At 40.2% G+C, this 26,364-nt stretch overlaps 1 protein-coding gene across 1 annotated transcript in view; it reads left to right on the forward strand.

Moving 5' to 3' along the window:
* ARMC9 (armadillo repeat containing 9) overlaps positions 1 to 26,364 on the forward strand; it is a 62,191-nt gene that overhangs the window by 31,532 nt on the left and 4,295 nt on the right. Inside the window, 11 exon segments of the mRNA XM_032120272.1 lie at positions 318 to 394; positions 2,402 to 2,476; positions 3,551 to 3,641; positions 4,916 to 4,974; positions 9,571 to 9,675; positions 10,799 to 10,914; positions 15,891 to 15,942; positions 15,944 to 15,961; positions 15,963 to 16,017; positions 19,407 to 19,536; positions 24,096 to 24,268. Coding sequence (XP_031976163.1) covers positions 318 to 394; positions 2,402 to 2,476; positions 3,551 to 3,641; positions 4,916 to 4,974; positions 9,571 to 9,675; positions 10,799 to 10,914; positions 15,891 to 15,942; positions 15,944 to 15,961; positions 15,963 to 16,017; positions 19,407 to 19,536; positions 24,096 to 24,268 — 951 coding nt within the window.

Raw genomic sequence — 26,364 nt, forward strand, 5'->3', positions numbered from 1 at the left:
AGAGCTTAAAGTAAATTTCCTTTTAAAAAGGAAAGTAAGGCAAGGGTGAAAAATCATCTGCTTGTTGTAAGCAAAAAAATGCCTTTGTTAAATTTTTTAATCCCCTTTGTGTTGTATCCTGTCCAAAATTACAACTGCATAAATCCAGAGTAACTTCACTGATTTCAACTCAGTTATGCTGAGCAGCATTTGTCAGGAACAAGGAACAATATTGCTCTGTGCAAACTATATTTAATACTGATTCTAAAAGGTAAGAAAGAAACTTGCTCTGACCTGTTCTATTTTTTCAAGCATATTTATGTGTTCTGCCTTTGCAGGGAAGAAAATATGTGCAAGTATCCCAAACCACATGCTCAGAGTTCTTTCTAGTCTTCTTGGCCATGAGAATCTTAAGGTATTTGTACAGCAAACTTTGGGTTAATGAAAAGATGGAAAGAAAAATTAAAGAAACAAGAAAGGAAAAATTGGGAAAAGTAAATTGGTTTTGTTTCCTTTATTAGACCCTCATGTAATTAAGTTGCATGAATTTTTCCTAAAATTCACAAATGTGTATATTTTATTTTGTTGAGCGGTGATTTTTCTAGAGAGAAGTATGTCTTCCTTTAACAAATGTTGGCAGCTAAGAATGGAGGCTTTTGGATGCAGTTACCATGCAGTCCATGTGCCTTGATTGCAGTTTCTGATGCTGCTTAAATGTCACCTCAAGCTTAACTCGTTCATGAGATGAACAATGTGTGATGCAAATCCATTCTGCAAAACATCGGGTGCAGGGAAACACATTTGCTGTAGTTTTAAGGAATACTATAAAAAAGCTGTAGACTTGTGACATTCAAGCCTTAATATCTTTTTATCTTCCACTTCGTTTGACCTGTCACTTTAACCTTTTGTGGTTCCTTTCTTTTCTGTCTCAGGGCACACATGCGTCTTAGATGCTAAATTGAACTACCCCAGAGGAAAATGCTAAAAATTATTAGTTATTTCTACCTGATACTTGTCAGCACATCACTCTGATACCTGCTGTCTGATATATAAAGCATTGCTTTAGCTGTCCCTGCAGAGGGGCATTTCTTTAACCATGGAGTAAAATTTAAGGCAGAAAGAAATGCAGACAAATATTGTACAAAGCTGAACTCGTGGAGGCAGATTTTTTACCAGGATATTCTAGAATAATTCCGTTACAATTGTGCAAGGTGTTAGGAGACTTCTAATAAAAATGAAATAGAAATTCTGGTGTCTTGATTTATATGCAGTGACTGTATCATCAAGGGGTTTTGTTTATAACTTAAACTAAAAATAGAGAATATACTTCAATGAAGTGCTTTGTCCACGTGTTATGAATTCATTAGAAGATGCAGATCAGTTCTTCACTAGCATTGTTTTGATTAATCTGACATACCTTTATTGGATTCTTTCACTACCTTTGTTTTGTGATTGATGAAAGTTTAAGACAATACATACTAATACAAGGTAAAATACTAACCCCTAGAGCGAAATACTTAGAAAATGCTACCATATTGTTGAAGTCTGTGCCATAAAATTACTTTGAAATTTCTCTGAGAGGGTGCATTCTTACAATGTACTTTGCATTTAGTTTGGCAGAAGTTTTATTATCAAAGTCAAAAGTGGACTACAGTGCTCTTGGGTGTGAGGAGAGCTTCCTGAGAAGCTATGGAATCCTTGTGTGAATCCCAGTCCCTTACTTTCCCTGGCTTCCTCTGCTCCCAGGCCTGCTCATTGTCCACTTTTCCAAAGGTACAGACAGAGGATGACTGAAAATCTTAGTGCTCCAAAAGTAACTGGCCCATAGAAAGGGTCACATAAGTGTTGGTAAAACTAGTTTGACTGATCTGGTGGCTTTCACTAGCCATAATTCAGAGCTTTTATGCTGGCAGGTTTTGCCTCTCCTGAGGGACAGTAACAGGCAACAGAGTGAGAGGATGTTTGAAGCTGCTTTGGCTTTATCATCCTGCCTAAGGCTAGAATGCTTGAAGACTGTCTTGAGTTAATGCTGGCAGGGTCTTTTCCCTGTTCTTTGGTTTTTGTACTGCTATTAGTGTTTGTCAGAAACTAGCCTTCTTTTTCTGCTTTTCTCTCTTAATTTTTTTTTTTTCCCTCTTGTGGCTAGGTCAATCTGCAAGAATACCTTGTCGGAAGCAGTGGGGCTGTTTGGGAAATTGGCATGCAGCACACTGGTTTAGATCCAGTTTAGAACCATATCACAGTATATTTGCATCCTAAAAGTTCTCTGCTTCCCATGTGAGAATTTTTGCAAGTCCAGTCTAGCCTGGTTAAACTCTTTGAAGTATAGTTGTTCTACACTTTCACTCTTATATTTTACTGATAGTCCGCTGGGATGAATGTAAGAGTTTTTCTTCATGGTATGACAATTTCTTCCTCTTAGATCCAGTCATATGTGCATGGAGCACTGTACAGTATTCTGGCCATCCCTTCTGTCCGAGAAGAAGCCAAAGAAATGGTAAGAAGTGCTGCTTTGCATAGCATGAAAATCAACAGCTCTGCCAGAGATGGCCCAGACAGGGACCTGCTGAGCAGGGCACAGCAGGGCTGTGAGGTGGGTGGGAGCCAGGGCACTTTGAGAAGGGAACCCACAAGAGGCCCTCCCACTTTGATCCTCAGGGAAGTATGAATGTATGTGTCAAACATTTCTGCCATATTTTCAGGTCTTTTTCCCAGGAGTGGAGCCTCAGTAGTGTGAAGGATTCTGTCTGAATTATAAATTAAACGGGTTATTTTAGAACTGTGTGTCCTTCCAGCATTTTGTAGATTCCTTGTGGCCCAGGAGATGCTTTCATCTCGCCTGCTACTTCTTCCCCTTATGTAGCTCATTCTGCACCAGTGAGTAGCTACTAAAAGGAGGAGTTCTTCTTGCTGCTTTTCCTTCTGCCTGGTATAGACATGGTTATTTGGGAAGGCAGCAGGAGGAAGGTTTCAGAACTTGGAACTGATCTCCTGTGAAAGTCTAATGGTAATGACTGTGTTTCAACTTCTGTGTTTGAGGAAGCTGCTCCTGGGATAGCAGCACATCTTTGTATCTTAAGAACTAACCCAGGGAATTATGCAGACGTGATTGTTGTCGGATGTTCCACCTCACAGAGCACAGAGGATTGAAAGTGATCTTAAATGGTTAAAGACACAACATCAAGCCTATAAGGAGCCATAAAGAGAGAGACCAGGTTTAAAGTCAAAGCTGGTTCTGCTTTTTGCTTTCCTGCTCTGAACCTTGCACTGTTGTCTCTGTGGATGTAAATTTTACCCTGTTCTGATGACTATTGGTTACTGAATTCAGAAGGCAAAAGCAACAGATCTATTGTAAAAATTTGGTGTTCATCATGGACATGTCTCTGTTTAAGCCTCGAAGCAATCTAGAGAGTGTATTTCTTTTGTCTGTGCAACACTTGGAGCTGGATACCATGGTTTGCTTCACACTGCCTGATTTTCCTGACCAAAAAAATATATATTGTAGCTAACAGATCTCTGTCACTGTGGTCACATGAAATACTGATCTACCAGTGTTTTCTGCTACATCCAGGGAATGGAAGAAATTCTGCGCTGCTTTATCAAGGAAAGAAGTGAAGAGATGGTTCGACAGATTGAATATGTTATCAAGCAACTCAATTCAGGTCAGAACACATGCAGCTATCAGAGCTTTGAATCTTTCACAAAAGCCATAAAAAAGTTCATGTATTTACTTGGCATTGGAACCTTCAAAGAATAACAATAGTGTGATGGTCTGAGAGAGGGTGAATAGGATTTGAAAGTCATGTGTTTTAAAATTCCATTTATGTTGTAGTAAGAAAGAAGAAGTTAAAGGCTGAGTAAATCTCAATTCCAAAGTTTTGGGACCGTAAATAAAATGACCTTGGCTGTTTTCTTTCATACCAGGGATGAGAGACTGCTGCCAACTGCAAAAATGCAGTAGAAATTTGTAAAACAGGATTTAGGGACTAGGTCTGTCTGTGCTCATCTCTTGCTCCATTGAGGTGTAGTTTTATGTGAAATGGTTTATCCTGAATACAGAGCAGAGACCATCCTTTTTGGAGAGTATGTTGATGGGTCACAGGAGGTGTAGATGCTGTTAATACAGACAGAGAAGGTGGAATATTTATTCCGTTTTCTGTTGCCTGTGACTGAAAGGAAGACTGAAGAAAGAGAAAGCAAATAATAAAAAGGAGATTAATTCTGGTTGAATCTTTCTGTGCAGTAAACATAGAACGAGTTGAACTGCTCTATTTGTCTTTTGGGAAGAGAACACAGCCTATCTTACAGTTCTAGCTTGTAAAAGAACAAATAAAGTATTCAAGCACTGTATTGCCACTATGTCATATTTGTTCTTCAAGGTTATAGAATCTCCTCTTCTACCTGAGAATGTAATTTTTAAGAGGTTTTGTCTGAGTTGATGAGTACAAGTTGTGTTTTCAGATTTCCAACATAAGCCTGGCCACTTTTTTCATGAGGAAATAATTTTGTCCGAAAGTTAAAATAAGTATTCTGCATGAGTACTAATGTTTTATGTACAAAAGCAGTATAATATTAAAGTATTTGTAGGGAGAAGTAGAGTTTCTTATTAAAAAATATTTGAAAATAGACAAACTTGCTAGTGCACACTCTTTCATTCAAGTCTTGTCAGTAAATACAGTGAGATGTCACCGTGGATTTTATGAGAAAGTAACAATTCCAGAATGTTTCTATTTCTGCCATTTCCCAAAATATGAATTGCAGTGATTTCTAGAATGATTATAGGATCAAATTATTTCAATAGTTGCCCTGAAAAGGACATGTCTATATGAGAAGCATGTTATCTTTCTTGCTCTTGTAAAAGTGAGGTGATAATGAGATTCTGTTAAGTTGTACATGTGCAGCTTAACTGACACCATTTTGTTTTGCTTCTTTCTAGAAGAGCCATTCAATGACAGTATTGTGTCTGATGATGAAGAGGAAGAGGAGTATGAGCAAGTAAGTGTAAAGGCTTTCTGATGCCTTTCAGAAAAATTCTTAACCTTCTAGGAAGAAAATATTTGTGTCAATAAACCAGACTTTGTTTTTTGGTGGGTTTTGGTTTTTACTTTTTACTTAATTATTCTTGCATTAACAAGAAAAATTGGATCTGTTTCCATTACCTTTTCTTCATTTTCTTCTTTAATTTTGGCAACTCACCACCTTTGTGATAACTAAAGGGATTATAGCTTGGTGTAAGTGAAGAGATGAGGAGTTGCTGTAGCACTAGAAATCTTGCTTTCAAGCAGACCCATTGGGTGCAGTTAAAAAAAAAGGAAGCAAATGAACCAGTATGTTACCAGAATAGTTTATAAACAGGTTGTCACTTTCTCTTAAGGTATCATTATCTATTCAGGGTATGACTTTATTTGCAGTTTAGAAACTTTGAAATGTATTAATAAATTGCTGGAATGTAAGAAAGGGAAACAGTTATTACAAATAAGGAATAAATCCCATGAGCAAATAAAATAAAATAAGCATGAGAAACTATGTCATAGTAAATATAAGCTGATTAGCTGTGTATTTCCTTCTTTGCTAATAAGTGCATTTTATACTAGTATTTCAACATCTTTTAAGAAGCTGTTTTCATAGAGCCATGGGTGTAGACCAACGCAATATACTGATCACCTAAATTAACAATCAAAGCAAGATGTAAATCATGTGGGGGAAATGTCATACCAGTCTTCAACTGGTGGTGTTGCCATTTCTGCATTGCCATAAATTCACAGTGGGGGCTTGAAAATACAGTGTCAGCAGTTACGTTGGAGTTTTTTCTTAAGGAAATCTACCCCATTGCATCTTTATTTTATTGAGAAGCCTTGCTTGAGAAATTTAAAAGAACAGCTGTGGTAGATGTCCTGGAAGCAGTATTTGTGCATACTTAGGTGTGTGTATGTGTGCACATACATTCATAGTATGTATTTTGCCCTGAAGAAGTCAGTGACATGGAGAGTTAGTGAACTGCAAAATGTTCTTGTATTGGAAGTGTTACTGCAGAACATATTTAGTGAAAACCATGTTTTTAGACAAAATACAAGGTTTTTGTCCTGAACCAACAAAGAGTAAGACACATAAAACTTAAGTCATTTGTGTCCACATTCTAGTAGCTCATTGCACAGTAATGGGAATGACAGTGACTGGGGAAAACCAAGTCTAAGATTTGTCCTGTTACTGCAGCCTGAGAGAGTGCATTTTCTAGTGCATGTTGAACTTCTGATGTTTTGAGAGCAGATAAAAATGCAAATATCGTGACTGTGTAACAGGTGTGGTGTGCTCTCAGTCGCTGTGGGGTGCAGCACCTTGCAGGATCCAGCCTTTTCCTGGCAGTGTCCAGGGAAGCCTTGCACTGGTTGCATTATTTATCCAGTTGTTGTGTTGTGTATACCTTTGTCTTGTGGCACAATAGGTGGTGAACTAATCATCCCTTTGCCTAAAATTAGAGCTATGTGGAAATTCTAAGTTCAGCGCTACAAAGAAGTTTTATTTAATGATCAGCTCTCTCCTTTTTATTCTAAGGGAATACAGTAAACCTCTTTTTCTAATAAGATTAGATTATTGTAATTGTTTCACCTCCTACAGTCCTGAAGTCAGTTTTTGGTAATCATTCCACTCCTCCAACCCAAAATCAATGCTTGTGGGCTTCGTGGAGATTAACCATTAAAACTTACCTTTGCTTAAAATGGTACTTTAACACCTTTTAACTAATGTTTCAAGGCTTCAAGTGTCTTGGGTGTATGGTGAGTAACCGTGGTGATAATACTTTTACTTGAATTTCAGTATACTTTTTTAAAGGATAGTGTGTTTGGTTGGGAAAACACATAGATAAGGAACTCCTTCCTGAAAGGTGTGGCACTGAATTGCATGATAATGTTGAATACTTCCATCACTTTACCTGTTCCTGGGAATGAAAGGAAGGTGAATTCTGTTCAGTCCTACCCCCTAGATATGTTGCTGCTGCTCACCATCAAAGACAAGGCTCTAGGTCAAGTAATTTTGAAATGCATTTTTGCCACTGGGCCATAATGTGATTAAAATGGACTTCTGGCATTTCTTATTATTTGACTCAAAAAGTAACAGTAGGCTTTGAAACAGAGAACTGTCCAATTCCAGTTTTTCATTAGCTTTGCCATTATATTAAAAAGAAAAGCCAAGTTTGAAACTTTTTAGTGTAACGTTAATTGCAACACATTCTGAATCCTTATTGCTGCTGGGAACTGTAATTCTGTTCTGCCACAAGGACATCTGGTTTCTTAGTCCCTCAGTTTAGAAAATATAGTTTACAAATATCAGGGCCATAATGCATAATGTTGTAACTTTGTTAAATAAACAAAGATTTGTTGACTCACTACCTCAGTGCTTGGAACCCTTTTGTATTTTGGAATTGCAGTTAGGTATTGTTCTCAATGGTGTTCTGTGATAACATCTGATGTTGTGATCATTTCCAAAACAGAAAATTTTGGAAAATTTTATCGAAAGTCTTGCTTTTATGTAACTTTTAAACTACTACAGACTGAATGCATTTCAGGATATGCCCATATATTGCCAGTTTTGCCAATTTAGTGACATGCTTTCAGACTGCTTGCTGATATTAGAATTTGTTGCTCAATATGTTTATTTATACCTTTATAACTTAAGAAACAATAAAAAGACACTCTCATGCAGCCTCAGTTTGCAGGTTTTGCTCAAGCTTTTATTGTTTACAAGAGCATGCAAATGTTCCCAGTGCTGTTACAATTATCTTTCATGGGGTTTTTTTTGCTTTTATCTGTGTTTAATTTAGAGTTGATGAATTCTCTCCTGGCTTTGAGCAGATCTTGTGGTAATGACTACTTTCTCCTAAACACCATGGCCAAGATGCAGTTGAGCCTGTTAGAGGAAAATTCTGGAATTTCTAAGGGCATCTTACATTCAGAAATTTAAGATTCTGTACTGTGCGACTCTGGAGCATATAACCATCTGAAAAATGCCTCTGTGTGTACTGTTATTCAGAAATAAATTGGCTTTTGTGTTTGTCTGGTGAGCTTTAAATTAACTAGTGTAGAGCTTAGGATACACTGGCTCCTGGAGTACATACCCAGCCTTGAGATGTCAGCCTTCTGGGGTGTGTTGACACCCACAGTCACAGTGTGTGTTTCCTGGTGCTCAGTATTCTCTTGACTGGTCTGTTAAATACTAACTTAATTTATCTTCAGTATTTGATCTTTGCGTTTGCTTTTTATTTGACTTGGACCATCTTGAAAAGCTGCTTGTAAAAGTGAATATGTGATATTGTAGCTCTGATTTAAAGTTTAGTTACAAGCCTGGAGCTGTGTGCGGTGACTGTACAGTGACGATTTATCAGACACCTCTGATCCACTTGTCACTTCAGCACCTGGCAATAAAATCAGAGAGCTGTGGTGTGAAAATACACTTCAGCCACAGAGTACATCAAAGGAAAGAGCTTAATCACAGGGCTTCAAGCCATTACATTACAGGGCTTTGCTGCCAACATCTGCTGCAGCCTGGGAGCAGTGGGGAACAGGGCACCTATTGTGTTATTTCAGCACTGGAGTGATGGCACATCGGGAAAAGTCCTTATTTCGTACAAGGAGACAGATGAGGGACACTTTCAGGCTCGGTTACCTGGTAGTAAGTAATGTCAGGGAGCAGGATTGGCTACATTAACAAATCATGTAAAAAAAATCCCACCAGACCTATTTATGGAGCTCATCTTTGCAACTTTGTCTGCCCCCCCATCAAAATACAGTATATTGTGGACTTTGGAGTGTGGTTTCTTGGTGGTGAGGGAATTTATTTTTTGCTTAATACAGGTGATCATTGCCCAGTCTACAAGTGTTCATCCTTTTGCCATTATCTGGGTTCTTTTTCACACATACCCAGCTTTCCAGGTAATTAAGAGCTGATTGTGACTATTTAAAACTGAGTCTAAATCTTACTACAGTGAAACTGCTTTTCATTTTCCTTGTGCTCTGGAGTTCATCAGAGTGCAGTGGCCATTGTTTTTAATGGAGTTTATGCCAGGCTCTCTACATAACTTTACAATATACCTTTTTAGAATGATTCCTTTACTTTTTCTCATTTACTGTTTTTGACAGTCATTTACATTTACTGTCACAACCTGTTTCAAAAGCAAAGAATGTTTTCTTCATCTGTAGTGGGTCTGTCTTAGGATATCTTGTGCAGGACAGAAGAGTATTCTTTTTAGTAGTAAAACACAAGCAAAAATACTGTCTTGCTCTTGTACTACTGGTTTTGGTTTGCTGGAGGAATCCCTTAAACTTCAAAATTTCCTGGCTTTTTGATCTGTAGAAGCTGCAGAGCTCCCATGAAAGATGAATCATCCATAGTTATTCTAGAAATAGGCACAGGGGAGTGAACTCTTGGTAGTTTTTTACTTGGTTACATTTGAGGTTTGTGGAATAAAATGAACAGAGGATTGTTGCCTTGTTGTATGATATTTTTATCCTGAAATATTGATTCCAATCTTTTTGTACCAGCCTCATATTACCAGCTTTAAAGCTTCCTTGCACACCTGAGTTTCTTGTTGCCTTGCAGGAGGACCGTGACATCCTGGAGCCTGATCTGGACAAAGATGAGGTTTTGCTGCCTCAGCTGGGGGAGCTTTCAGGAGAGAAGCTGCTAACAACCGAGTACTTGGGAGTGAGTACCACTCCTTAGAATCTTGAAACAAATTAATTTCCTGGGTTAAGTATTTCACTTCAGTAGTTTCACCACTTTCTTCAATTTGTTGCTTGAAGAGGCAGGTGCTACCTGCAGAGCAGTCTGAATCTTTCACAGTCTGTGTATGAGCTGCTGCTCAGGAGAAGCAGAGGCAGTGTGAGAAGGGAGCGGTCAGGCTGTGGCTTAATAATCAGCTACAGGCAGCCTTAGGGTTCTAGTGCTACACCCAGTGACTCTGTGAGTCACACAAGCAAAGTGCTGAGCAGGTTAATACTGGAACATTCTGCTGGTCTGAAATTATTTTAGAAAAAAAAGAAAAGTTGAAAAGTCAACTGCTCCTGCAGGCGTTGTGCCGGATCAAGTATTGTCTGTCTTACTTCAAGCAGCAAAAAGCTATTAAGTAAAAAAGCATAAAGTTTGTATGAGTGCCATTTAGTGTGCTGTGACTAATTTGAGATATCCAGAGGGCTGGAGCACCTCTCCTGTGAAAACAGGCTTAGAGAGTTGAGTTATGCAGCCTGGAGAAGAGAAGGCTCCAGGGAGACCTTATTGTGGGCTTTGAGTCCTAAAAGGGGCTACAAGAAAGCTGGAGAGGAGCTTTTTCACAGGAGTATGTCATGATAGGACAAGGAGGAATGGCTTCAAACTGAAAGGGAGTAGGTTAGATTAGATATAAGGAAAAAATTCTTCCCTGTGAGGGTGATGAGACACTGGCACTGGTTGTCCAGAGAAGCTGTGGCTGCCCCAATGTTTGAGGCCAGATTGGATGAGGCTTTGAGCAACCTGATGAAGTGGAAGGTGGTCCCGCCCATGGCAGGAGGGTTGGAGCTGGATGGTCTTTAAGAACTTTTCCAACCCAACCCATTCTGTTGTAAATGTGACTTATGCCTTCTGGATTCAAGAGTCCAGAATCCTGATGATGAAAAAGTGATGTGAGAGAAGATGTCATGAAAGAGCCTACAGTGATTCCAGTCAGTTTTATCCAGTGACACCAGAATGCGATTTAGTTTCTGCTGCAATGTTTCAATAGACTTTTCTCTATGGTTTCAGATACTTGTTTTTCCACTGCATTATTTTTTTTCCTTTGTTTCCTGTGTATCAGATAATGACTCACACTCCAAAAACTAAGAAGAAGCAATTCGCTGGTGTCCATCAGAGTACAGATGAGCCTGTCCAGAGACCTGTGACACCAGCTTATCACAGAGCTGCATATCTAATGTAAGTCCAAACAAATGAGACCAAGTTGGAATTTTTTAAGCTCTTTTAAAAGCCTACAACAACAAAGAAAAGAAACCCACGACAGTGCCTAATAACTAAACCTTCCCTACCTAAAAGTGCATTGCCATTGTCATTCATTATGGATAATTTCAAAAAAAGGAGTGGAATATTGCAGGCAGAGAAAGGTCCATTGGCTGAGGTCACATACGTGAAGTAGTTGAATAAATATTTACTGATCAGGTTGATTTAAATTTGCATTATATCCCACATGTTCTTGCATCTTCTCGTATATATTCCATTGGAAAGTTGCACAAAGCATCCACAATGCTCCACTTCACAAGCAACAAAGGATATTGCTCTGGGGAGGTTTGTTAGCCACCCATAAGAGACAGATGAAAAAGAAAATGGGAAAGATAAAAATCTTGTTATGTTGGGTTTTCCTGCTTTGGAAGAAACACATCTTCCATCAGAAGGATGTGTGACACTTTGCTCTTGGTGTCATTTGGGTCAGAGTAGAAGGCATATTGTAAATGGAATAAAGGAGTCTTACAGTGTAGAGCTCCTTGAATATTCTCTGCCTTCTGTTAGAGCAAGTATATCTTAATTTCTGAGATGAGATTTGTCCTGTTCACTGTCCTGACTGAGGAACTAAAATACCAATGAGATCCCAAATTTAAATGATTATTTTACTTTCAGTTGCATAGTTTTGGATTTGATCAAGTCTGGGTAGCTATGAGACAGGCATGTTTATTGTGAGGATTTAATGTTTTCATTTCTGTGGATACTTAATCTGAGAGACTACAAGACTAACAAAGTATAATAATAATAATACTCAAAACTCACAGGGTTGGTATAGGCAAGTATGTTAAAAGGAATGGGCACCCTGAAACACAACAGCGTAGTGAAATTACACATCAGTCCTGAAGATTGTCTCATGTCATCCCCTGCCACTCTTTGCTTTCCTGTTCATATTTTCTATTTCTTAACATACATTTCTTCCTCATTTTAGTGTGGAAAATGGGTACAGAAGACAGTGAGAACTGATTTGGGCTGTAGTTGCACAGGTGTAGTTGACTCTGAGTGAAGTCTGTTGTTTTGGACACGGAGTGGTCACAGCTTTATCTTGCCTCCCATTGTCTCATGCTGGCATTGGCATTCCTACAAGCAAGTGACCCGACTGGGAGCCCTTCTGAGTCATCCAAACACACCTTTTTGGCAGGTGTACCATTCATATGGGATTATACATACCACATTACCAGGTTGTTAGAACAGACAAGTGTAACATATCAGATCTGGGCATGGACAGAGCCCCAGAAGACATTTATTTTTTTAAAAAGCAAGATGAAGGAAACACACACTTGCAAAGCAGAAGAATTTTTGGCTATCCCAGGGCAGAATTTGCCTTGCAATCTTATTTTTTCTTCTGAGTACTGGCCTGAATGAAATGGCATTGGTTTGAACATGGCACCTACTTTGTCTGCCAGAATGTGGATTTGGAGTTCTGACTTTGTGTCCTTTCTTACAGTGGCCAACTTTTTGCACCATCATAACATCCACACTATATCTCTCCCTATATATTAAATGTGTGTGTTTGTGTGTCAGAAGAAAGCAGCAACTAATTAATATATTAGCTCTTATTAGTAAAATAGTGATTATCTAATCATTTTCATGCAGTTCTCTAAAAGAACTGCAGGCCTTAAAAATCTAGACTGGCTAATGTATCTCTAAATATACATTACCACTTTACTGTGGGGTCAGTGTTAGAATTCAAGGTCCCACTTCACCTGCACAGTGTTTTAACCCATGGTGGGCTTGGAGAGCTGTACTGGTTGTGGTGGAATTGGCTGTTAGGGCAGTATTACGGTCTGTTTTTTAAGTTATTACAAATGCCTCTGCCCCAATTAAGGTGCTAAAGAGACCATATGCCAAAGTCAATAGTATGGATTTTATTTGATTGTAAATATGAGAGAAAGAGAGAGAAAAAGGAAGAGAAACAAATAGAAAAGAGGTGGGAGTACAGAAAGAGAGTGACAGAGACAGACTAAAGAAAATACCACCACTCCGTGGATCCCAGAGACGTTCCATTGATCCTCTCCAGCTCTGGTCTTCTGGGTGGTGAGGGTCCCCTGAAAAGCACAGAATCCAATGGATTAATACAGGCTCAGGCCAGGTGGGAATGCCCAAATACCTCCCCCCGGGTGTGGGGGCAGTTTGACACAGTCTCTAGCAGCAGACTCTAGGTCTGTTGCATCACTTTGCATCACGTGCAGTTCTGTGCTGCAAGGCCTCAGGAATGAGTCTGGGGAGCACTTTGGGGGGTCTTTGATGGATTATGACACCCCCTCAGCTGCCTCCCACATCAGTGTCCCGTGGATGTGGCCTGTGGGGTTGGGGGTTTCACAGCTGGGCTGGTTTGTGTAAGGGAGGATGGGTGTTCACTGCCTCTGACCAGAGGTTACACCACAAACTCAAAACCTCCCCCACTGCAGACCCAGGCAGGGATGATTCTCTGCTGCGTTTGGCTTTCTTGTGGATGCATTTGTTTGCCTCAGCCTTGTTTGCTTCTCCCTAGACCTGAGATATTGAACAATAGTGTCCCCTTTATCTTATCTAGGTGGCTTAGCTCACAGCCCAAAGTTCCAGTCAAGCATCTTCAAGGAGGGGTGGGCTTCTGTGCTAGTAGCTTCTTTATACAGTTTTTACCATAATGGGCAAAACTTCTTCCTTCTTCCTGAACCATTTCAGTCCCTGACGGGCAGCCTTGCAGCCTATTTAGAAAATATATTTTCAGGAATAAATTGTCATTACCACTGGGGTGTCTAAGCATTACATTCTTGCTTTATAAGTGGAGAGAAAACCAAGCTTGTGAAAATGAAGTGACTTTCCTATGGGAAGTAAAAAAAGTGGTGTTAAACCTGTGGGAGTGGTACTGCACTGCAATTCTTGCATCAGAAATAATCTCTGGAAGCAATTGCTGCCTCTCTTTAGCACCATCTACCCAGGCAGGGTGTTTGCTTAAGTGTCCTGGGATCCTGGAGTGACGTGAGTCTCATATTTTGGCACAACTTGAATCTTCTCAGTTGTGCAGCTTGTGCCCTCTACAAGATGGCTTCACGTCACTGCTGGATACAAATTAAAAACACATTTCCATCATGCTGGTTCTGGTAGCTCTTGGTCTAAGAGAAGTGTTAGTTTGATGGTGTGAAGGAGCCTTTACAGATTGCCTTGCTATGCAAACTGCAGAGGAGAAATGTAAACAGCAGAAATCTAACACTGTGAAAATATGTGAAAATTAATTTCCCTCCTGCTCTGCCCAAGTGGTAGAAATAATATAAATGTTTGGTGCTCCCATGTTTTAAGCAGGAAACAAGTGGTACCACCCTGAATGAGAAGTTTGTCCTTTGTATCTAACTAATTTGTGTGCAGGAAACTGCAGTGAGTAGATGAAGACATTCTTAAACTACATTTTGCAGCAGAAAAGGACAAGCTTTGATGGCTTTTATGCTGTTCTAATTTTAGTACAAAATCATTTACTAAATAAGGAAATACTTGCTTGGAAATTATTGCAAGAGGAAGACAATAAAAGCTTAGCTAACTTAATTTGAAAGCAGTATCTGAACTGGATGTATTCCATACTTTAAATAATTTAAGTGGCTTGTATCACATGAAATGTCATGAAAAATGTTAGATACTTTTGCCCTGGATACAGCTTGTCTACAGGATACAGTCCAGGACAGTTCATCTGAATTATCTGAAGTCTTGTATTCAGCAGAGTGGTTAAACTATATAAAAATTTTTGTAAATGCTTCCATTCAAAATTGAAGTGAATATAACTTGTTTGAAGTTCTTCATGTGAGACTCAATGTAATATATTCCATTTAAAAACATGAAAGAGGAAGCAGTTGATGAGATACTGTAACATATCTCTTTGAGTTGTTGGTTCATACCTCCAAAAGGAGGGGGGGGGGTGTGGAGATCTCTAGTGCTGAATAGAAGTATTCACACAGAAAATTAATGCAGAATAGCCACTGCACATGTAGCAGCCATTCCATGCTAATTTTTGTATGACTTCCCAGTGCAGACAAGGCTCTAGTTACTTCAGATGAATTGTCATGGGATCCCTGTATGGACAAGCTCTTGCTGTATGGAGCTGAGAGGAAATACTGGAAAGCTGCCTTCTTTTTCTTTTTTTCATTTTTCCCTCCTTCTTTAAAGACTCACTGGCTGAGATCACTCAGGGGGGGCCTAAACTGCTTAATATTCTGCTAGCTATTTCCTTAGAAACTGATTTAGCTGTGAAATCATTAACTGCCTCCTTGGACTGCATCCTTTTTACTAGAAGTATAGTTTAGTTACCTTAACCTGATATTGGGCAGGGAAGCTTTCCAGATCTGCCAATTTCTTTTCACCCTCTTTTCACACCCCTCTCACTTCTGCTGTGTTTTATTGCTTACTACTAAGCAATTGTGTCCCTGCCCTGTTCTTCAACTGCTTCAGTCTCCCATTGATCCACTTCACTTGTGAAATCAAGAGTTCTATTTGTTGCCTACTTTGTTTAAATTTGTGTTGCATATTGCTCTTTAAAGTGAAATCCTTGTAATATTCAGAAGCAAATCTTAAATCCTTGGACAAGCTAAGTATTGAAGACCTCTCAGGCCCATTTTTACAGTCTTTTTCTTTAAGTTTCATGGTGGTATTTTGGGTCTTCAGACTGCAGGGAGTTATGAGTTCCTTTCCTTGGTTCTTTTATTGCAGTAGGAAAAAAGGTTAATTTCAAATAGGTCTGATGTCAGCTGGTTTGGGGGAGCTACAGTCAAGCAGTTAAATTATGTCCTTAGTACTGGTTTCCAATGTGAAATATAAAATAATTTCAATGTGTACTATCTCATTACAGGCAATTAGAAGAAATTAGAATTTACTCTGATGCAACTTTTTATACTGTAAGCATTCACCCTGCATTCTCCTTTCTCCTCCAGGCAAAAAACCAGTACTAATTCTTGTCACAATAGGGATGAGAAGCTGCAGTCTCCCACCGAGTGGTCCTTCTTTCTCTTTGTGGTGGGAGCCAGTCCAGCATTTCTGACCTCTGCGTTTCCCCTTCATGTAAGGATGGTCTGTGGATGCTGTTCTTAATTGCTGATGTCTTCCTTGACTGGGGCAGGTGTTGGGGGCCTGGATTGTGTGTTGTAGACTGGGGATTTTTTAAGTGCAGTGTGGAAATGGCCCTCTGTTTATAGAGCCCGTGTCAGTCTGCAGGACCTTGGGGCAACATGGCTGACTTTGTCTTGAGCTGAAGGAATGGCCACAGAAGGTAACATGTGGTCAGCAGACACCAATGGTCTCACTTGCCTTGCTCCATCTTGCTTCCTGTGGAAGTGCCAAGGATCAAGCCCAGGGCTTCCGATGTGTGAAGGATACTCTGCAATGTCCCCTGTCCAGGGAAGGAGCTGCAGCCAGAGACAGTGCACTTCCCAACAGGCAAAGCCCCTTGCTTGATCAAATATACCCTTGTTTGGATCTAAATGAATCACTGTCTGCTGGCACCTGCAGGCTCTGTTGGCTGTATCTCTGTGGTAGAGCTGAAAGCAGCTGCAGTTATCTGCTGATATTTGCAACTGCATTCAGACCATCCAGGGCTGTGGAGGATGGGCAGCCCGGTGCTGTGTGGCTGCATTGTGGGTGATGCTGCTAAAGATTCTGCCCTTGCAGCTTCAGCTGAAATTAATGCAAACTCAGCTGGGTCCGAGAGCTCGGAAACATGTGATGGAATTTGAAAGGTTATAGCCTTCTGAAATACTTGATTGCTGAACTTCTGATATCCACGAGATCATGGAACTTTGGATGTGGGAGTTTGAATCTTCCTGCAGGGATTCATTAACATTTCCAATTACGGTTCTAAGGCAAAATGTTCAGCAGTCTTAGATAAAGGATCTTGCAGCATATCCGGGACAGAATTATTAATAAGTTTAGGCAAAGTGTGCCTTTTCTTTTCTGAAAAATATGCTTTGAAGCAATAAAGGAATAGCATACTTTTTACTTTCTCTTCTACTTTTTTGAATTTCCTAAAGGAAATGAAAAGGATTCTGAGAAAAGTAACCGAGGTCTTGCAGACAGGAATTCGCTTGCGTAATGCCCAGAACTGATAAATGTAACATTCTGAAGGAGAGAAGCCGTGGGATAGGAGCAGGAGAAGCTCCTGTCCAGGAGTTCTTGCTGTTGTGGAGCAATGAGAGCTGCTGTTCTCAGCCTCGCCTGTGCACTCTAACACCTTGAGTACAGCTCAGGGGGTTTGGCTGGCCAAGGGCAACAACTCACACCAGCAAAGGTTGCAAACCAAGCAAAAGCATACTGACTTGGCAGTTTTCCTGTAGAGAGGGAAAAAAGAACGGATTTTTACATAGCCATGCTTTGTAAAGGAAATCGAGCCAAGCACGTATCAAAGGTGTTCCTATTTGGTGTTTTCAAGTGTAATTGGATGCAATTTCTAAGGCGTTATGCAGCCATCCAAAGCCCAAGTGAACCAGATTTTTATATCTTTCCAGTGAGATGCATAAACTCACTTCTGTCACTTTTGCTATGCTGCTGATGCTCTGATAGTTTGCTTTGTAGAGATTTGTGAAGAGGTTTAAACAGGCAGCCTGAGTCTGTCAGCAAAGTAAATGTTGTTAATTTTTGATGAATATTGATTTAAAGCCTTCGTGCTGAAGAAATTTCTGCCAGCTTAAATGTTTCATTTTATCAGAACTTTGCTTGTAGCCTCTATTTAAAACAGTCTTTTAACTGCTTTCAGTCAAAATTATGTAGCAGGTGGCTACTAATAAGACTACTAGATTATATTCTTTTCCTGTAGAAAAATCTTTGAGATCAGAATATACAGCATATTGCAAGTTCATATGCATTATACATGAAAAAGGACAAATAATTTTTGTGTGTGAAGGAGGAAATTCTTCCTAGCATTAATCCGGTCTATAAAATAACACTGAGCTACTTGAAAGATGGCCTGAGGTTTGTTTCAGGCTTTTTCAAGTAGCTAGTGGCATATGTACTTGTCTTTCTTATCTTTTGGGATTTAGAAATGAGGTATAGGAGAAGAGAAGAGAAAAGAGAGACTGCCCTGCTGGACCCCCTGGTTGTTATGTCAGTGACAGGACTTTTATTCTGCAGGATGATAATTGAGCTGGGTCTTTGAACATCTCCTCTTTTCCAAAAGGCAGTGGGGATTGTAATATTTAAATTGAAAAGGCTTTAATTTAAGGCAGTGGAAAATAAGCCCTTTCTCTTCTATTGCCTTCTAAGATACAGCAGGGAGCAGAAATGTGTAAAAATAATTGTACTGCTTCTAGAGACTCTCATGATGCTCTGCCAAACATCTCTGCTGTGCAATAAATATGCTATTTAATGACTTCTGATTTTGATCTGATGGTCATTCTGCAGTATCAGATCTAAAAGGTTACAAGAACCTGCTTATTTCAGAATATGTGTTTTCCAGTATCCCATGAGTACTTTGGGACTCAGTTTCATGGAGCCAAGTTGTGAAACGAACAGTAAGAGACAAAGAGTGGAAAAAAGAGAATAAAAGCTTCATGTGAGCAATTAGCCTCGTCAAGGTCGTATCTATCTCAAGGAGGCTAAGTTTAGCCTCTAGAAAACTTGATCTTCTTTTGTTTTCTAAAAATGAGCATCATTCTTAATGTCTTCCTGGAAGTATTTGGTTGTTCTTAAATTGGTCTGACTTTGTCTGGGTCCATCCTCTTCCCCTTTATCACTTTGGTTAAGAATCAATAATTCTTGCACTCTTATTTTTTGTCTCCTGTGAGCAGAAAACTTGTAGACCAGAGATGAACCTGGTCATCTTACTACGCTTATTATGCTGAATGCCAGACAGAACATGTGCTGGGCAGCGAAATGCCTGTCTGAGAGTGACCTGATCTGCATTCTTAACAGCATGAGAGAGCAAACAAGGACAGCAGCCTGTCGTGAGCATGGCAGGAATGGAGCTAGGGATTTTCCCTAAACTTTCATTGAACTTGCACATCTCAGTAGCCTTGTGATTCTAAGCAAACTGAGTGTCCTTCACTTCCCTGTTAGTGTAAGGCAGAAAGTGAGTCTGACAGAAGTGTAAACCACTGCTTTTTGTGTGCAGTGGCCCTGTTACTGTGGATATGTACAGACAGCTGCAAGGGCTTGTGTTCCTGTGGCTTTAATGAGATATTGGACATAGCTCATGTGCATTTACTGGTCGTCTACATGCTCCTATCCCACTACAAGTGCGAAGTGTAGTCAGTTTTATTTTCCAACTGCAAGGGGCTGGAATTATCACAACTTGCAGTTGTTCTGTGCAGGTGATGAGCCATAATACACTCTGCCACATGAACTCAGTAGCCTGGCAAAACCTCATGGTTTCCTTCATACAGCAGGAACTGTGACTTGATTGTATTTCTAATAAAACTGTAAAGAGACAGCTCACTGAACCGTGTTTCTTTTTTAAACAGCAGCTGAAATGAAGCCATCTGAAGTATTCTCATCAGGCCATAGAATGGACCAACACATCCCAGCTGGTGATACTTTGTCTTCTCGATCTGCTGACTTCACTGAGGACAAAGTAAATGGTCAATCACACAGGTAAGATCTATCCAGAGGATACCTAAAATTGTGAGAGGAGTCTGACAGGATTTACCAGCTAATTCCATGCTGCTGTAAAGACAATCTGTGAAGTCATTTGATGTATGATGTAGTCTGGCCTGAGACAGCTGTAGTGGTGCTTGCCAAACAAAATACCCTTTGCTGTGCCAGAGGCAGCTGTTCAATTTCTAAGCATCTGGTTCAGAATGGGAGACGTCTCAAGCAAGGCATTATTAATGAACTTCACATGCATGCTCAATGCAGCCTTCTGAAAATAAAACTTCCTGATTGCTTCCTTAGATGACTCAACACTAGCCCATGAAAAATAATTTATTAGTAAAGAAATAGGTAGGACTGTGGGAACAGGACAGGAATTAACGTGCAGAAGGAAGAAAAATGAAGCATTTAAGTGGGTTCAGAGTGTTTAAACATGCTGAATTGCTAGCACTGCTGACCAGAGTCCCTTGTTTATCCACTAGATAGGTGTAGCAAAGGAGGCAAAGTTACGAGATCACCCAGCAATGGGTTTCAACTCTTCCTTGAAATTATTCCTGTAAAATGAAAGGTCTTGCTCTCCTTCCTGCTCATAGCTTGAGCCCACTGTGAAGCCTTTGTCATGTGTACAACTGTGATGTTATATCTTGGATGAGAACTAGGAATTCATTAGCAATTGGACCAAAGTCTACCAAAGTTTTCAGGGCCTGCATGTGTCCTTCAGACATTAACAGCTTTTTCCTATAGCTAATTAGATTGGGCCAAGTTTTAAACAGTTAGTGTAGACAAATTTTAAAAGCAAATACGTTCCAGAACTAAAACACAGAATGGGTGGAGATGTGTTAAAGAAAAGGTTTTACCAGCTCTCTATGCACCTGATTTTTCAGAAGTGCTTGGTTATTTGTGTCAATTACAGCTCTAGCACTTCTGGAAGATTCTAAGCCTAGAACTTTGTTTCCTTCAGGCCTACACATGCCAGTGTGTGGTTTTGGGGTTTTTTGGGGGGTTGGTGTGGCTTTGGTTGTCTGGTTGGGTTTTTTCTCCAGTTGTGCTGTTTCCATGGTGAGATCTGAGAAATTATACATTGCCAACAAATTATCACTGGTTTCAGCTGAAGTGCTTAGTAGTCATACCTCTGGCCCAGCATTACTGGTTTATTTCTGTTGTCTGTTGTAAGTAGCTAAGCACATAATAGAAATACAAATAGACCATAAAAATTTATGGCCAAATTGTTTGCTTTGTGGTGGAGAGAGGGATATTATTTTTCAGGCTTTCCTTCCAAGAAGCAAGTCAAATTGGCAGCACCTTGTCCCCCACCTTAGTGAGATGCTTTGATTCTCTACATAACCTATTATTATAAAGGTGTGTTCCCAGTAATTTTTAATACTTGTTCACAAATGTATGTCTGAATCTCAGGATGGATTTTATAGAAGTGAAGGCACAGGTGCAGTATCCTGCAGAGGAAGATCATATCTTTTCATCATGTGTTTCCTCAGCGTGCATGTAATAATTTGGATTTCCAAATGCAGCCTTGAGTTACGGATATAGGAATGCAGCCATTCACAGTCAAAGAGAGCATAGGGTTTTCTGTGTCAAGGGTCTTTTGTTAATATGTTGGTGTTGCAATAGCTAGACCTGCCTTTTCATTCTTTCACTCTTGGATGCAGACTATAATTTGTTTGCAAAACAAACTAATAAATCACTGCTTTGCTCACAGTTTTGTCCACTGTAAGAAATGTCTCCTTCCTGGAGGCAAAAACTATTAGGCAAATACCAAGACCTTCCTGGAAGAGGTATGTATGAGAAAAAGAGGGTTGAGTTGGGCTGTGGAAGTGGTCACTTCTCTTTCCCCTCTTTATTAGTAGTATAAATTGGGAATTTAACTGCACAGAGATGAGCGAAATGATGCAAAATCAATCTGAGAGCAGAATGAGACCCTAGTGGTGACATTTCTGCTGCAGTTGTTTTATTTCCACAGGAACAAACAATTGTTCCAGCTGATGCAGGTCAGACTGGCAGCTGGCCTTGCCTTGATATTCCCTGTTGCATTTTGGTCATGTGAGAATATAGCTCTGTTGTGCTTTTTAGCCAATCGAGGATGAATTTGTAACAGACTTCAGTCTACAATTGTGACTGACTGAAAAAGCAGGCTTTTTTGTGTTGTGACTATGTCCAGTATCGTCAGAGTTTAAACTCTGCAGGACATTCTTATGTCTCTATTAGCCTTGCTTTTCTGATAATCTGGTAAAAATGGCCAAAAGTCCAAGTGTATTCTTGGAGAAAATGGTCTAATTCATCATTATATGTTCAAGTCCTCTCATCTCCTGGTTGATTGCCTGAATCCCAGTCTGTGGTGCACTTTTTTATAGACAATTATTTCAGTTTTTCCAAGTTAACAGTTATCTTTCTTCTCAATTGTGTGAGTTTGTTGTGGGTTTGGGTATTTTTGTTTGGTTGTTTTTTTGTTTTGTTTTTTCTTTGAGCACACCTTGTCATCAATGACTCCTTTACCAAATGCTGAAGAACATTTCTCACACTAGAGTTTGCTTCTTCTTTCTTCAACTCATCAACTTTTAAAGGATAACAAATAGGAGTTTTAGGGGTTATCCTGAGGATTAGTTATTTTCTGTTGATCTTAACCTATTTATTGATGCAGTAAAAGATGAAGTGGTTCTGTGATACTTGGACACATGGGGAGCAAGATCTGCTCCTCATCCTCTCAGAAAAACAACAGAATTTTTTCAACTTTATGGTTTTTGCTACCAGCCTATTTCATATAATCCCTTCCTGAAGAGTTTGCACAGATGTGAACCATTTTGGGTGACCACTGTGTATCTCTTTCCTTGGTAAAGTGATGTGACTCTGGTTGCATTGCTTTGCTCTGTCACCAGTCTGGCTGCTGAGGTTACTGCCCTGAAACTGTGGAGATGGCTGAATGGCTATAAGAACACTTTTTTAGTGTATGGGAATACAGATCCAAGGTTTTGTTATCTATTGTTGAAGAAGGAAGAAAAAACCTCTCAATTGTGGCTCAAAAACTGCCTTGAGGCTGGTGAATCTTTCTTTTTAATCTGCCTAAGAAACACATAAGATTATGAAGAGCACTAGTGAATTGAAAACCCAATTCACTTGAACTAACTCACTTTACCAAAGTGAGTAAAATGACAAAAAAAGCAATAACAATGAGACTACTTTATGGAAACAAAGATGTTTAAATATCTCTGTGGTCCACGCCTTGAGGTTTTATCTAGCCAGTCTTATTTTTTGGTGTTGTTTTACCAGTATGTTTCTGCTGCCATCTGCCACCTCCTCCTTTGAAGCTGAGACAAGTGTTAAGGCTTGTAATATTCCAGGTAGAGGGCTGCAGAGATGGTTCTTAGCAGAGCAGTTAGCATGTCTCTGCCCTTAATAGTTAGCATATACATATGCAAAATACAGACAATAATGCTATTTAAAATACAAAAGGAACACTTGCTCAAATCTCCCTGCAAGGTGAAGCAGGGCTATCGAAGGGCTAATCACACTGACTCAGCAGCATTCCCAGGGAAGGAGGGGAGATTAAATATCTTGAAAATCTTCCTAATCACCCATTCTGATGGTCACAAAGGGTTCTTTTGATGGAGCTAATAACACGGACTTTCCATTTTAATCGCTGATTTTTAGAGGGCACCTATTTTTTCGATGTCCTGCCTTTGGCTCTTTTATTTCCCTTTTTAAATATGATGACGTTTTCACGTAGCTGTTACTTTAGTTTAACCTTTTCTTCTTTTAAGAGAAAATCGACTCACTAGTGCAAACATTAGTATAGATTCAGAATTATTTTAGAGACTTGCTATTTCTTGGTAGCATCCATTTTTGTACCTGGGAAAAACTATATTTATGCTGGGGGCAAGGAAGGACAGTGTAGCCTCACACAGTTATTGACTAAATTTTAAAGAATGGTGTTTTTGCAGCACATGCAGGCTGTGAAATAGCAGCACCTGGTTTATGTTCTCAGTGTGAAAAAGGAACCTGTGTGTTTAGGGAATTTATTTTATAGATGCCATCACAGCTTTTTGCTCTTTTGACAAAGCCTTCAGGGAGTTCTACAAATCTTATCTCAGACAGGAGCCAGGGAGGCTGCCCATGTCTGCCAAGATTGACCTATACCTGGAAGAAATTATGGTGTCAGTGCCCTAGAAGGATGTATTCCTGTGCTGTAGCATATCTCTGTAATTTTTGCACCTCAGAATGAGTCACTGTATGTGATAAACACAACGGAAAACAAGCTAAAGATCAATTACTGGTTTGCAGGGAATTTAACTGAACCTGTTCAGTTATGTTGCACAGAGAGTGAGGTTTGAGTAGGATCACAGGTCACTAGAGCCAGGTTAGAGGCTGTGCAGTGAGCACACGTCCCAGGCAGTACCTGTGGTGCCTTGTTCCTTTCCATTTGCAGTCTCTCCCTGAGTTTGGAGCACTGGCTGTGCTGTCACAGCACGTACTGCAGGTCTCACTTGGTTGCAGACTTACTATGCATACATATTTCTCCATGCATTGCTAACCCTTTCCCTCTCCTCCTACAGTGAGTTTGCCTCAGCCTTCACCAGCAAACCTAAGATCCCTCGTACTCCTGACGGGCGGAGCGCCAGCCCTAGAAAGGGAAAGGTCCCAGCCATTGCCCCCCAGTTCTCTCAGTCTGAACCCCAACAAACAAGCCATCCAAGCTCCTCAGGATCATCCACAAGGAGCAGACAGAGTAAGTGGAAAAAGTCATCGTTCTGTTTGTCATTTCTTGGGGTGGGAAAGGAAGGAGCATTGTAGAAAGTCTTCAGGAATGAAGTCGTAGGCTACAAATGTGCCAGGAGTATATGACATTGTGCTTGTCATCTGCAGGATGTACAGCCATGTAGTTATATCCTGCTGAACATTGCTCCTATTTCCAGGCTGTCATGTGAGCAGTTAAAAGACATGCTTTTTCCTGTCTCTGGGTGGAGAAAAGCGGCCCAAATTCTCAGAAGTTTTTGGGGAAGCTTATGAGTCTCAGATTAGACTTTCTCTAGATGTCATCAGAGTTTTTCCTTTTCTTTAGACACTTGCTCATCCCACTGTGTAACTTGAAGTCGGATCCCTGTGTGTGTCTACACTGCAGCTGAATGTAGAGCAGATGTCAGGCAGCTCAGGAGATGGCTCAGGGCAGCCTGGTAAGCAGAGAGCCAAGCATGGTGTGCTGCTTGTAGCAGTCTCCTTTCTCCTGGAGACTGGTACTCAAGAACCCTATGGCCATGCTGTGGCCTGCAAAACCTTATAAGAAGTACTTCATCTGCCGGGGGGGGGTGGTTCAGAAGAGAGGATGGCTTTGACTTGAGGATGGAGGAAAAGGATGGACACTTGTTTTAAGCCAGGCAACACAAGCTCAATATAGTGGAAAAATTGATCTTGGATGCTCACACATCAGTAAACGTGTGGTGTGTCAGCTGTGGAGGTTTTTTGGGGTGGAGAGGGAAGAAAGGTGCATTCTGTAGTAATGAATAAACTTTTTCCCAGGAATGTGGATAGGAAAAGCTGGATTAAAATACAACTCTGTGTCCATCATCAGTGAAAATGGCAGGAGCAAATGCATCCTAACAAGTTTAGTGATGATTATTTGATCACAATGTAACATCAGCTCTATTCTTTAGCTGTAACTGTTACCTTGAAACATTTGACAAAAACATAGTAAGTCTTAATACCTTCCCAAGAAACTTGAAATATTTGTATATCATTAGCTATTCATTACAGATGCAAAAAGTGAAATGGAGAGAATTTAAATACCCCAGTAAATCAGTAACAGAGCTGGAAAGAGCATTCCGAGCCTTCTGTGTTGCTCACTCATTGTTCCCCACAGTCGCATGTGTAGGGAAGTGGTGTGGTTTCATTGGTGAGGCACTGGAAGGGAATGTTCTTGGTGGTGAAGGGAGGTTTTGACCTGGGGGCTCCTTGCTTCAGCACTCCTGTGCCGAGGTAATACAGCTCTTTCATCTTTACCTTTGCTGTGTGTGCCCCGAGTTTTACCTCTGACATCAGCACGCTCTGTTTCCTGTACCAGCAGCACTGTTCTGCCCTGACTGGATGTGGTGTTAACACCCAAGAGTCTGTCCCTGGTTCCTGTTTCGATTCATTTCCAAAAGCACTGGCCCATTGAAAAGAAGCCCTAGTGAAGAAAGGAAAAGCATAATGTGTGTGTGTGTGTGTACACAAAAAATCTTCTGCATGTTCTAGTTTCTCCAGGGCAGCTTTGCATTCCTGGCAGGGAGTGTCCTAGGAAAGATGTGACATACCAGTGTGTCTTTCAGGAGGCTCTGGAGCAAGATCCTTTTCCAGTGGCATAATGTTAAATGTCTTTCATTTTTAAATTGCTTTAAAGTAGATCACGTGGGATTCTCCGTGGATATGTGATCTGTTAGTCCAGATACCTGAGCTCTTCTAACTTTTATTGTTTTATTTGTTCTACACTTTGCCTCTTCTCTTTGCTGTGTCTGTGCATCCTAAAGCTGAATGTATAACAGGCATCCCAACTTGCTCTGTGTCCATTTACAGTTTCTCCCAGTTTTTCTCTTGGGGTTCCAGGTTATCATTTTCTATCTGTCCACATGTGCCACGAGACAGTGTCAGCAATTGAATGTTAAACTCTTCCTGCTAAAAATAGCAAAGAAATTATTTTGCAAACAAGTCACCTTCCACTTACTCTGTGTACATGTATCCAGCCTTGTTGTCTGCTCTCACAGAGCACCTATCTCTTGTCAATCCTGCAGGGCCTCTCACACAGGTATTTACAGGTGGGAAGAGTTATATGAAGGTTGTAGAGACCAGATT

The sequence above is a fragment of the Corvus moneduloides genome, chromosome 10 (genome assembly GCF_009650955.1).
Source record: "Corvus moneduloides isolate bCorMon1 chromosome 10, bCorMon1.pri, whole genome shotgun sequence".
In the NCBI taxonomy this organism is placed as follows: Eukaryota; Metazoa; Chordata; class Aves; order Passeriformes; family Corvidae; genus Corvus; species Corvus moneduloides.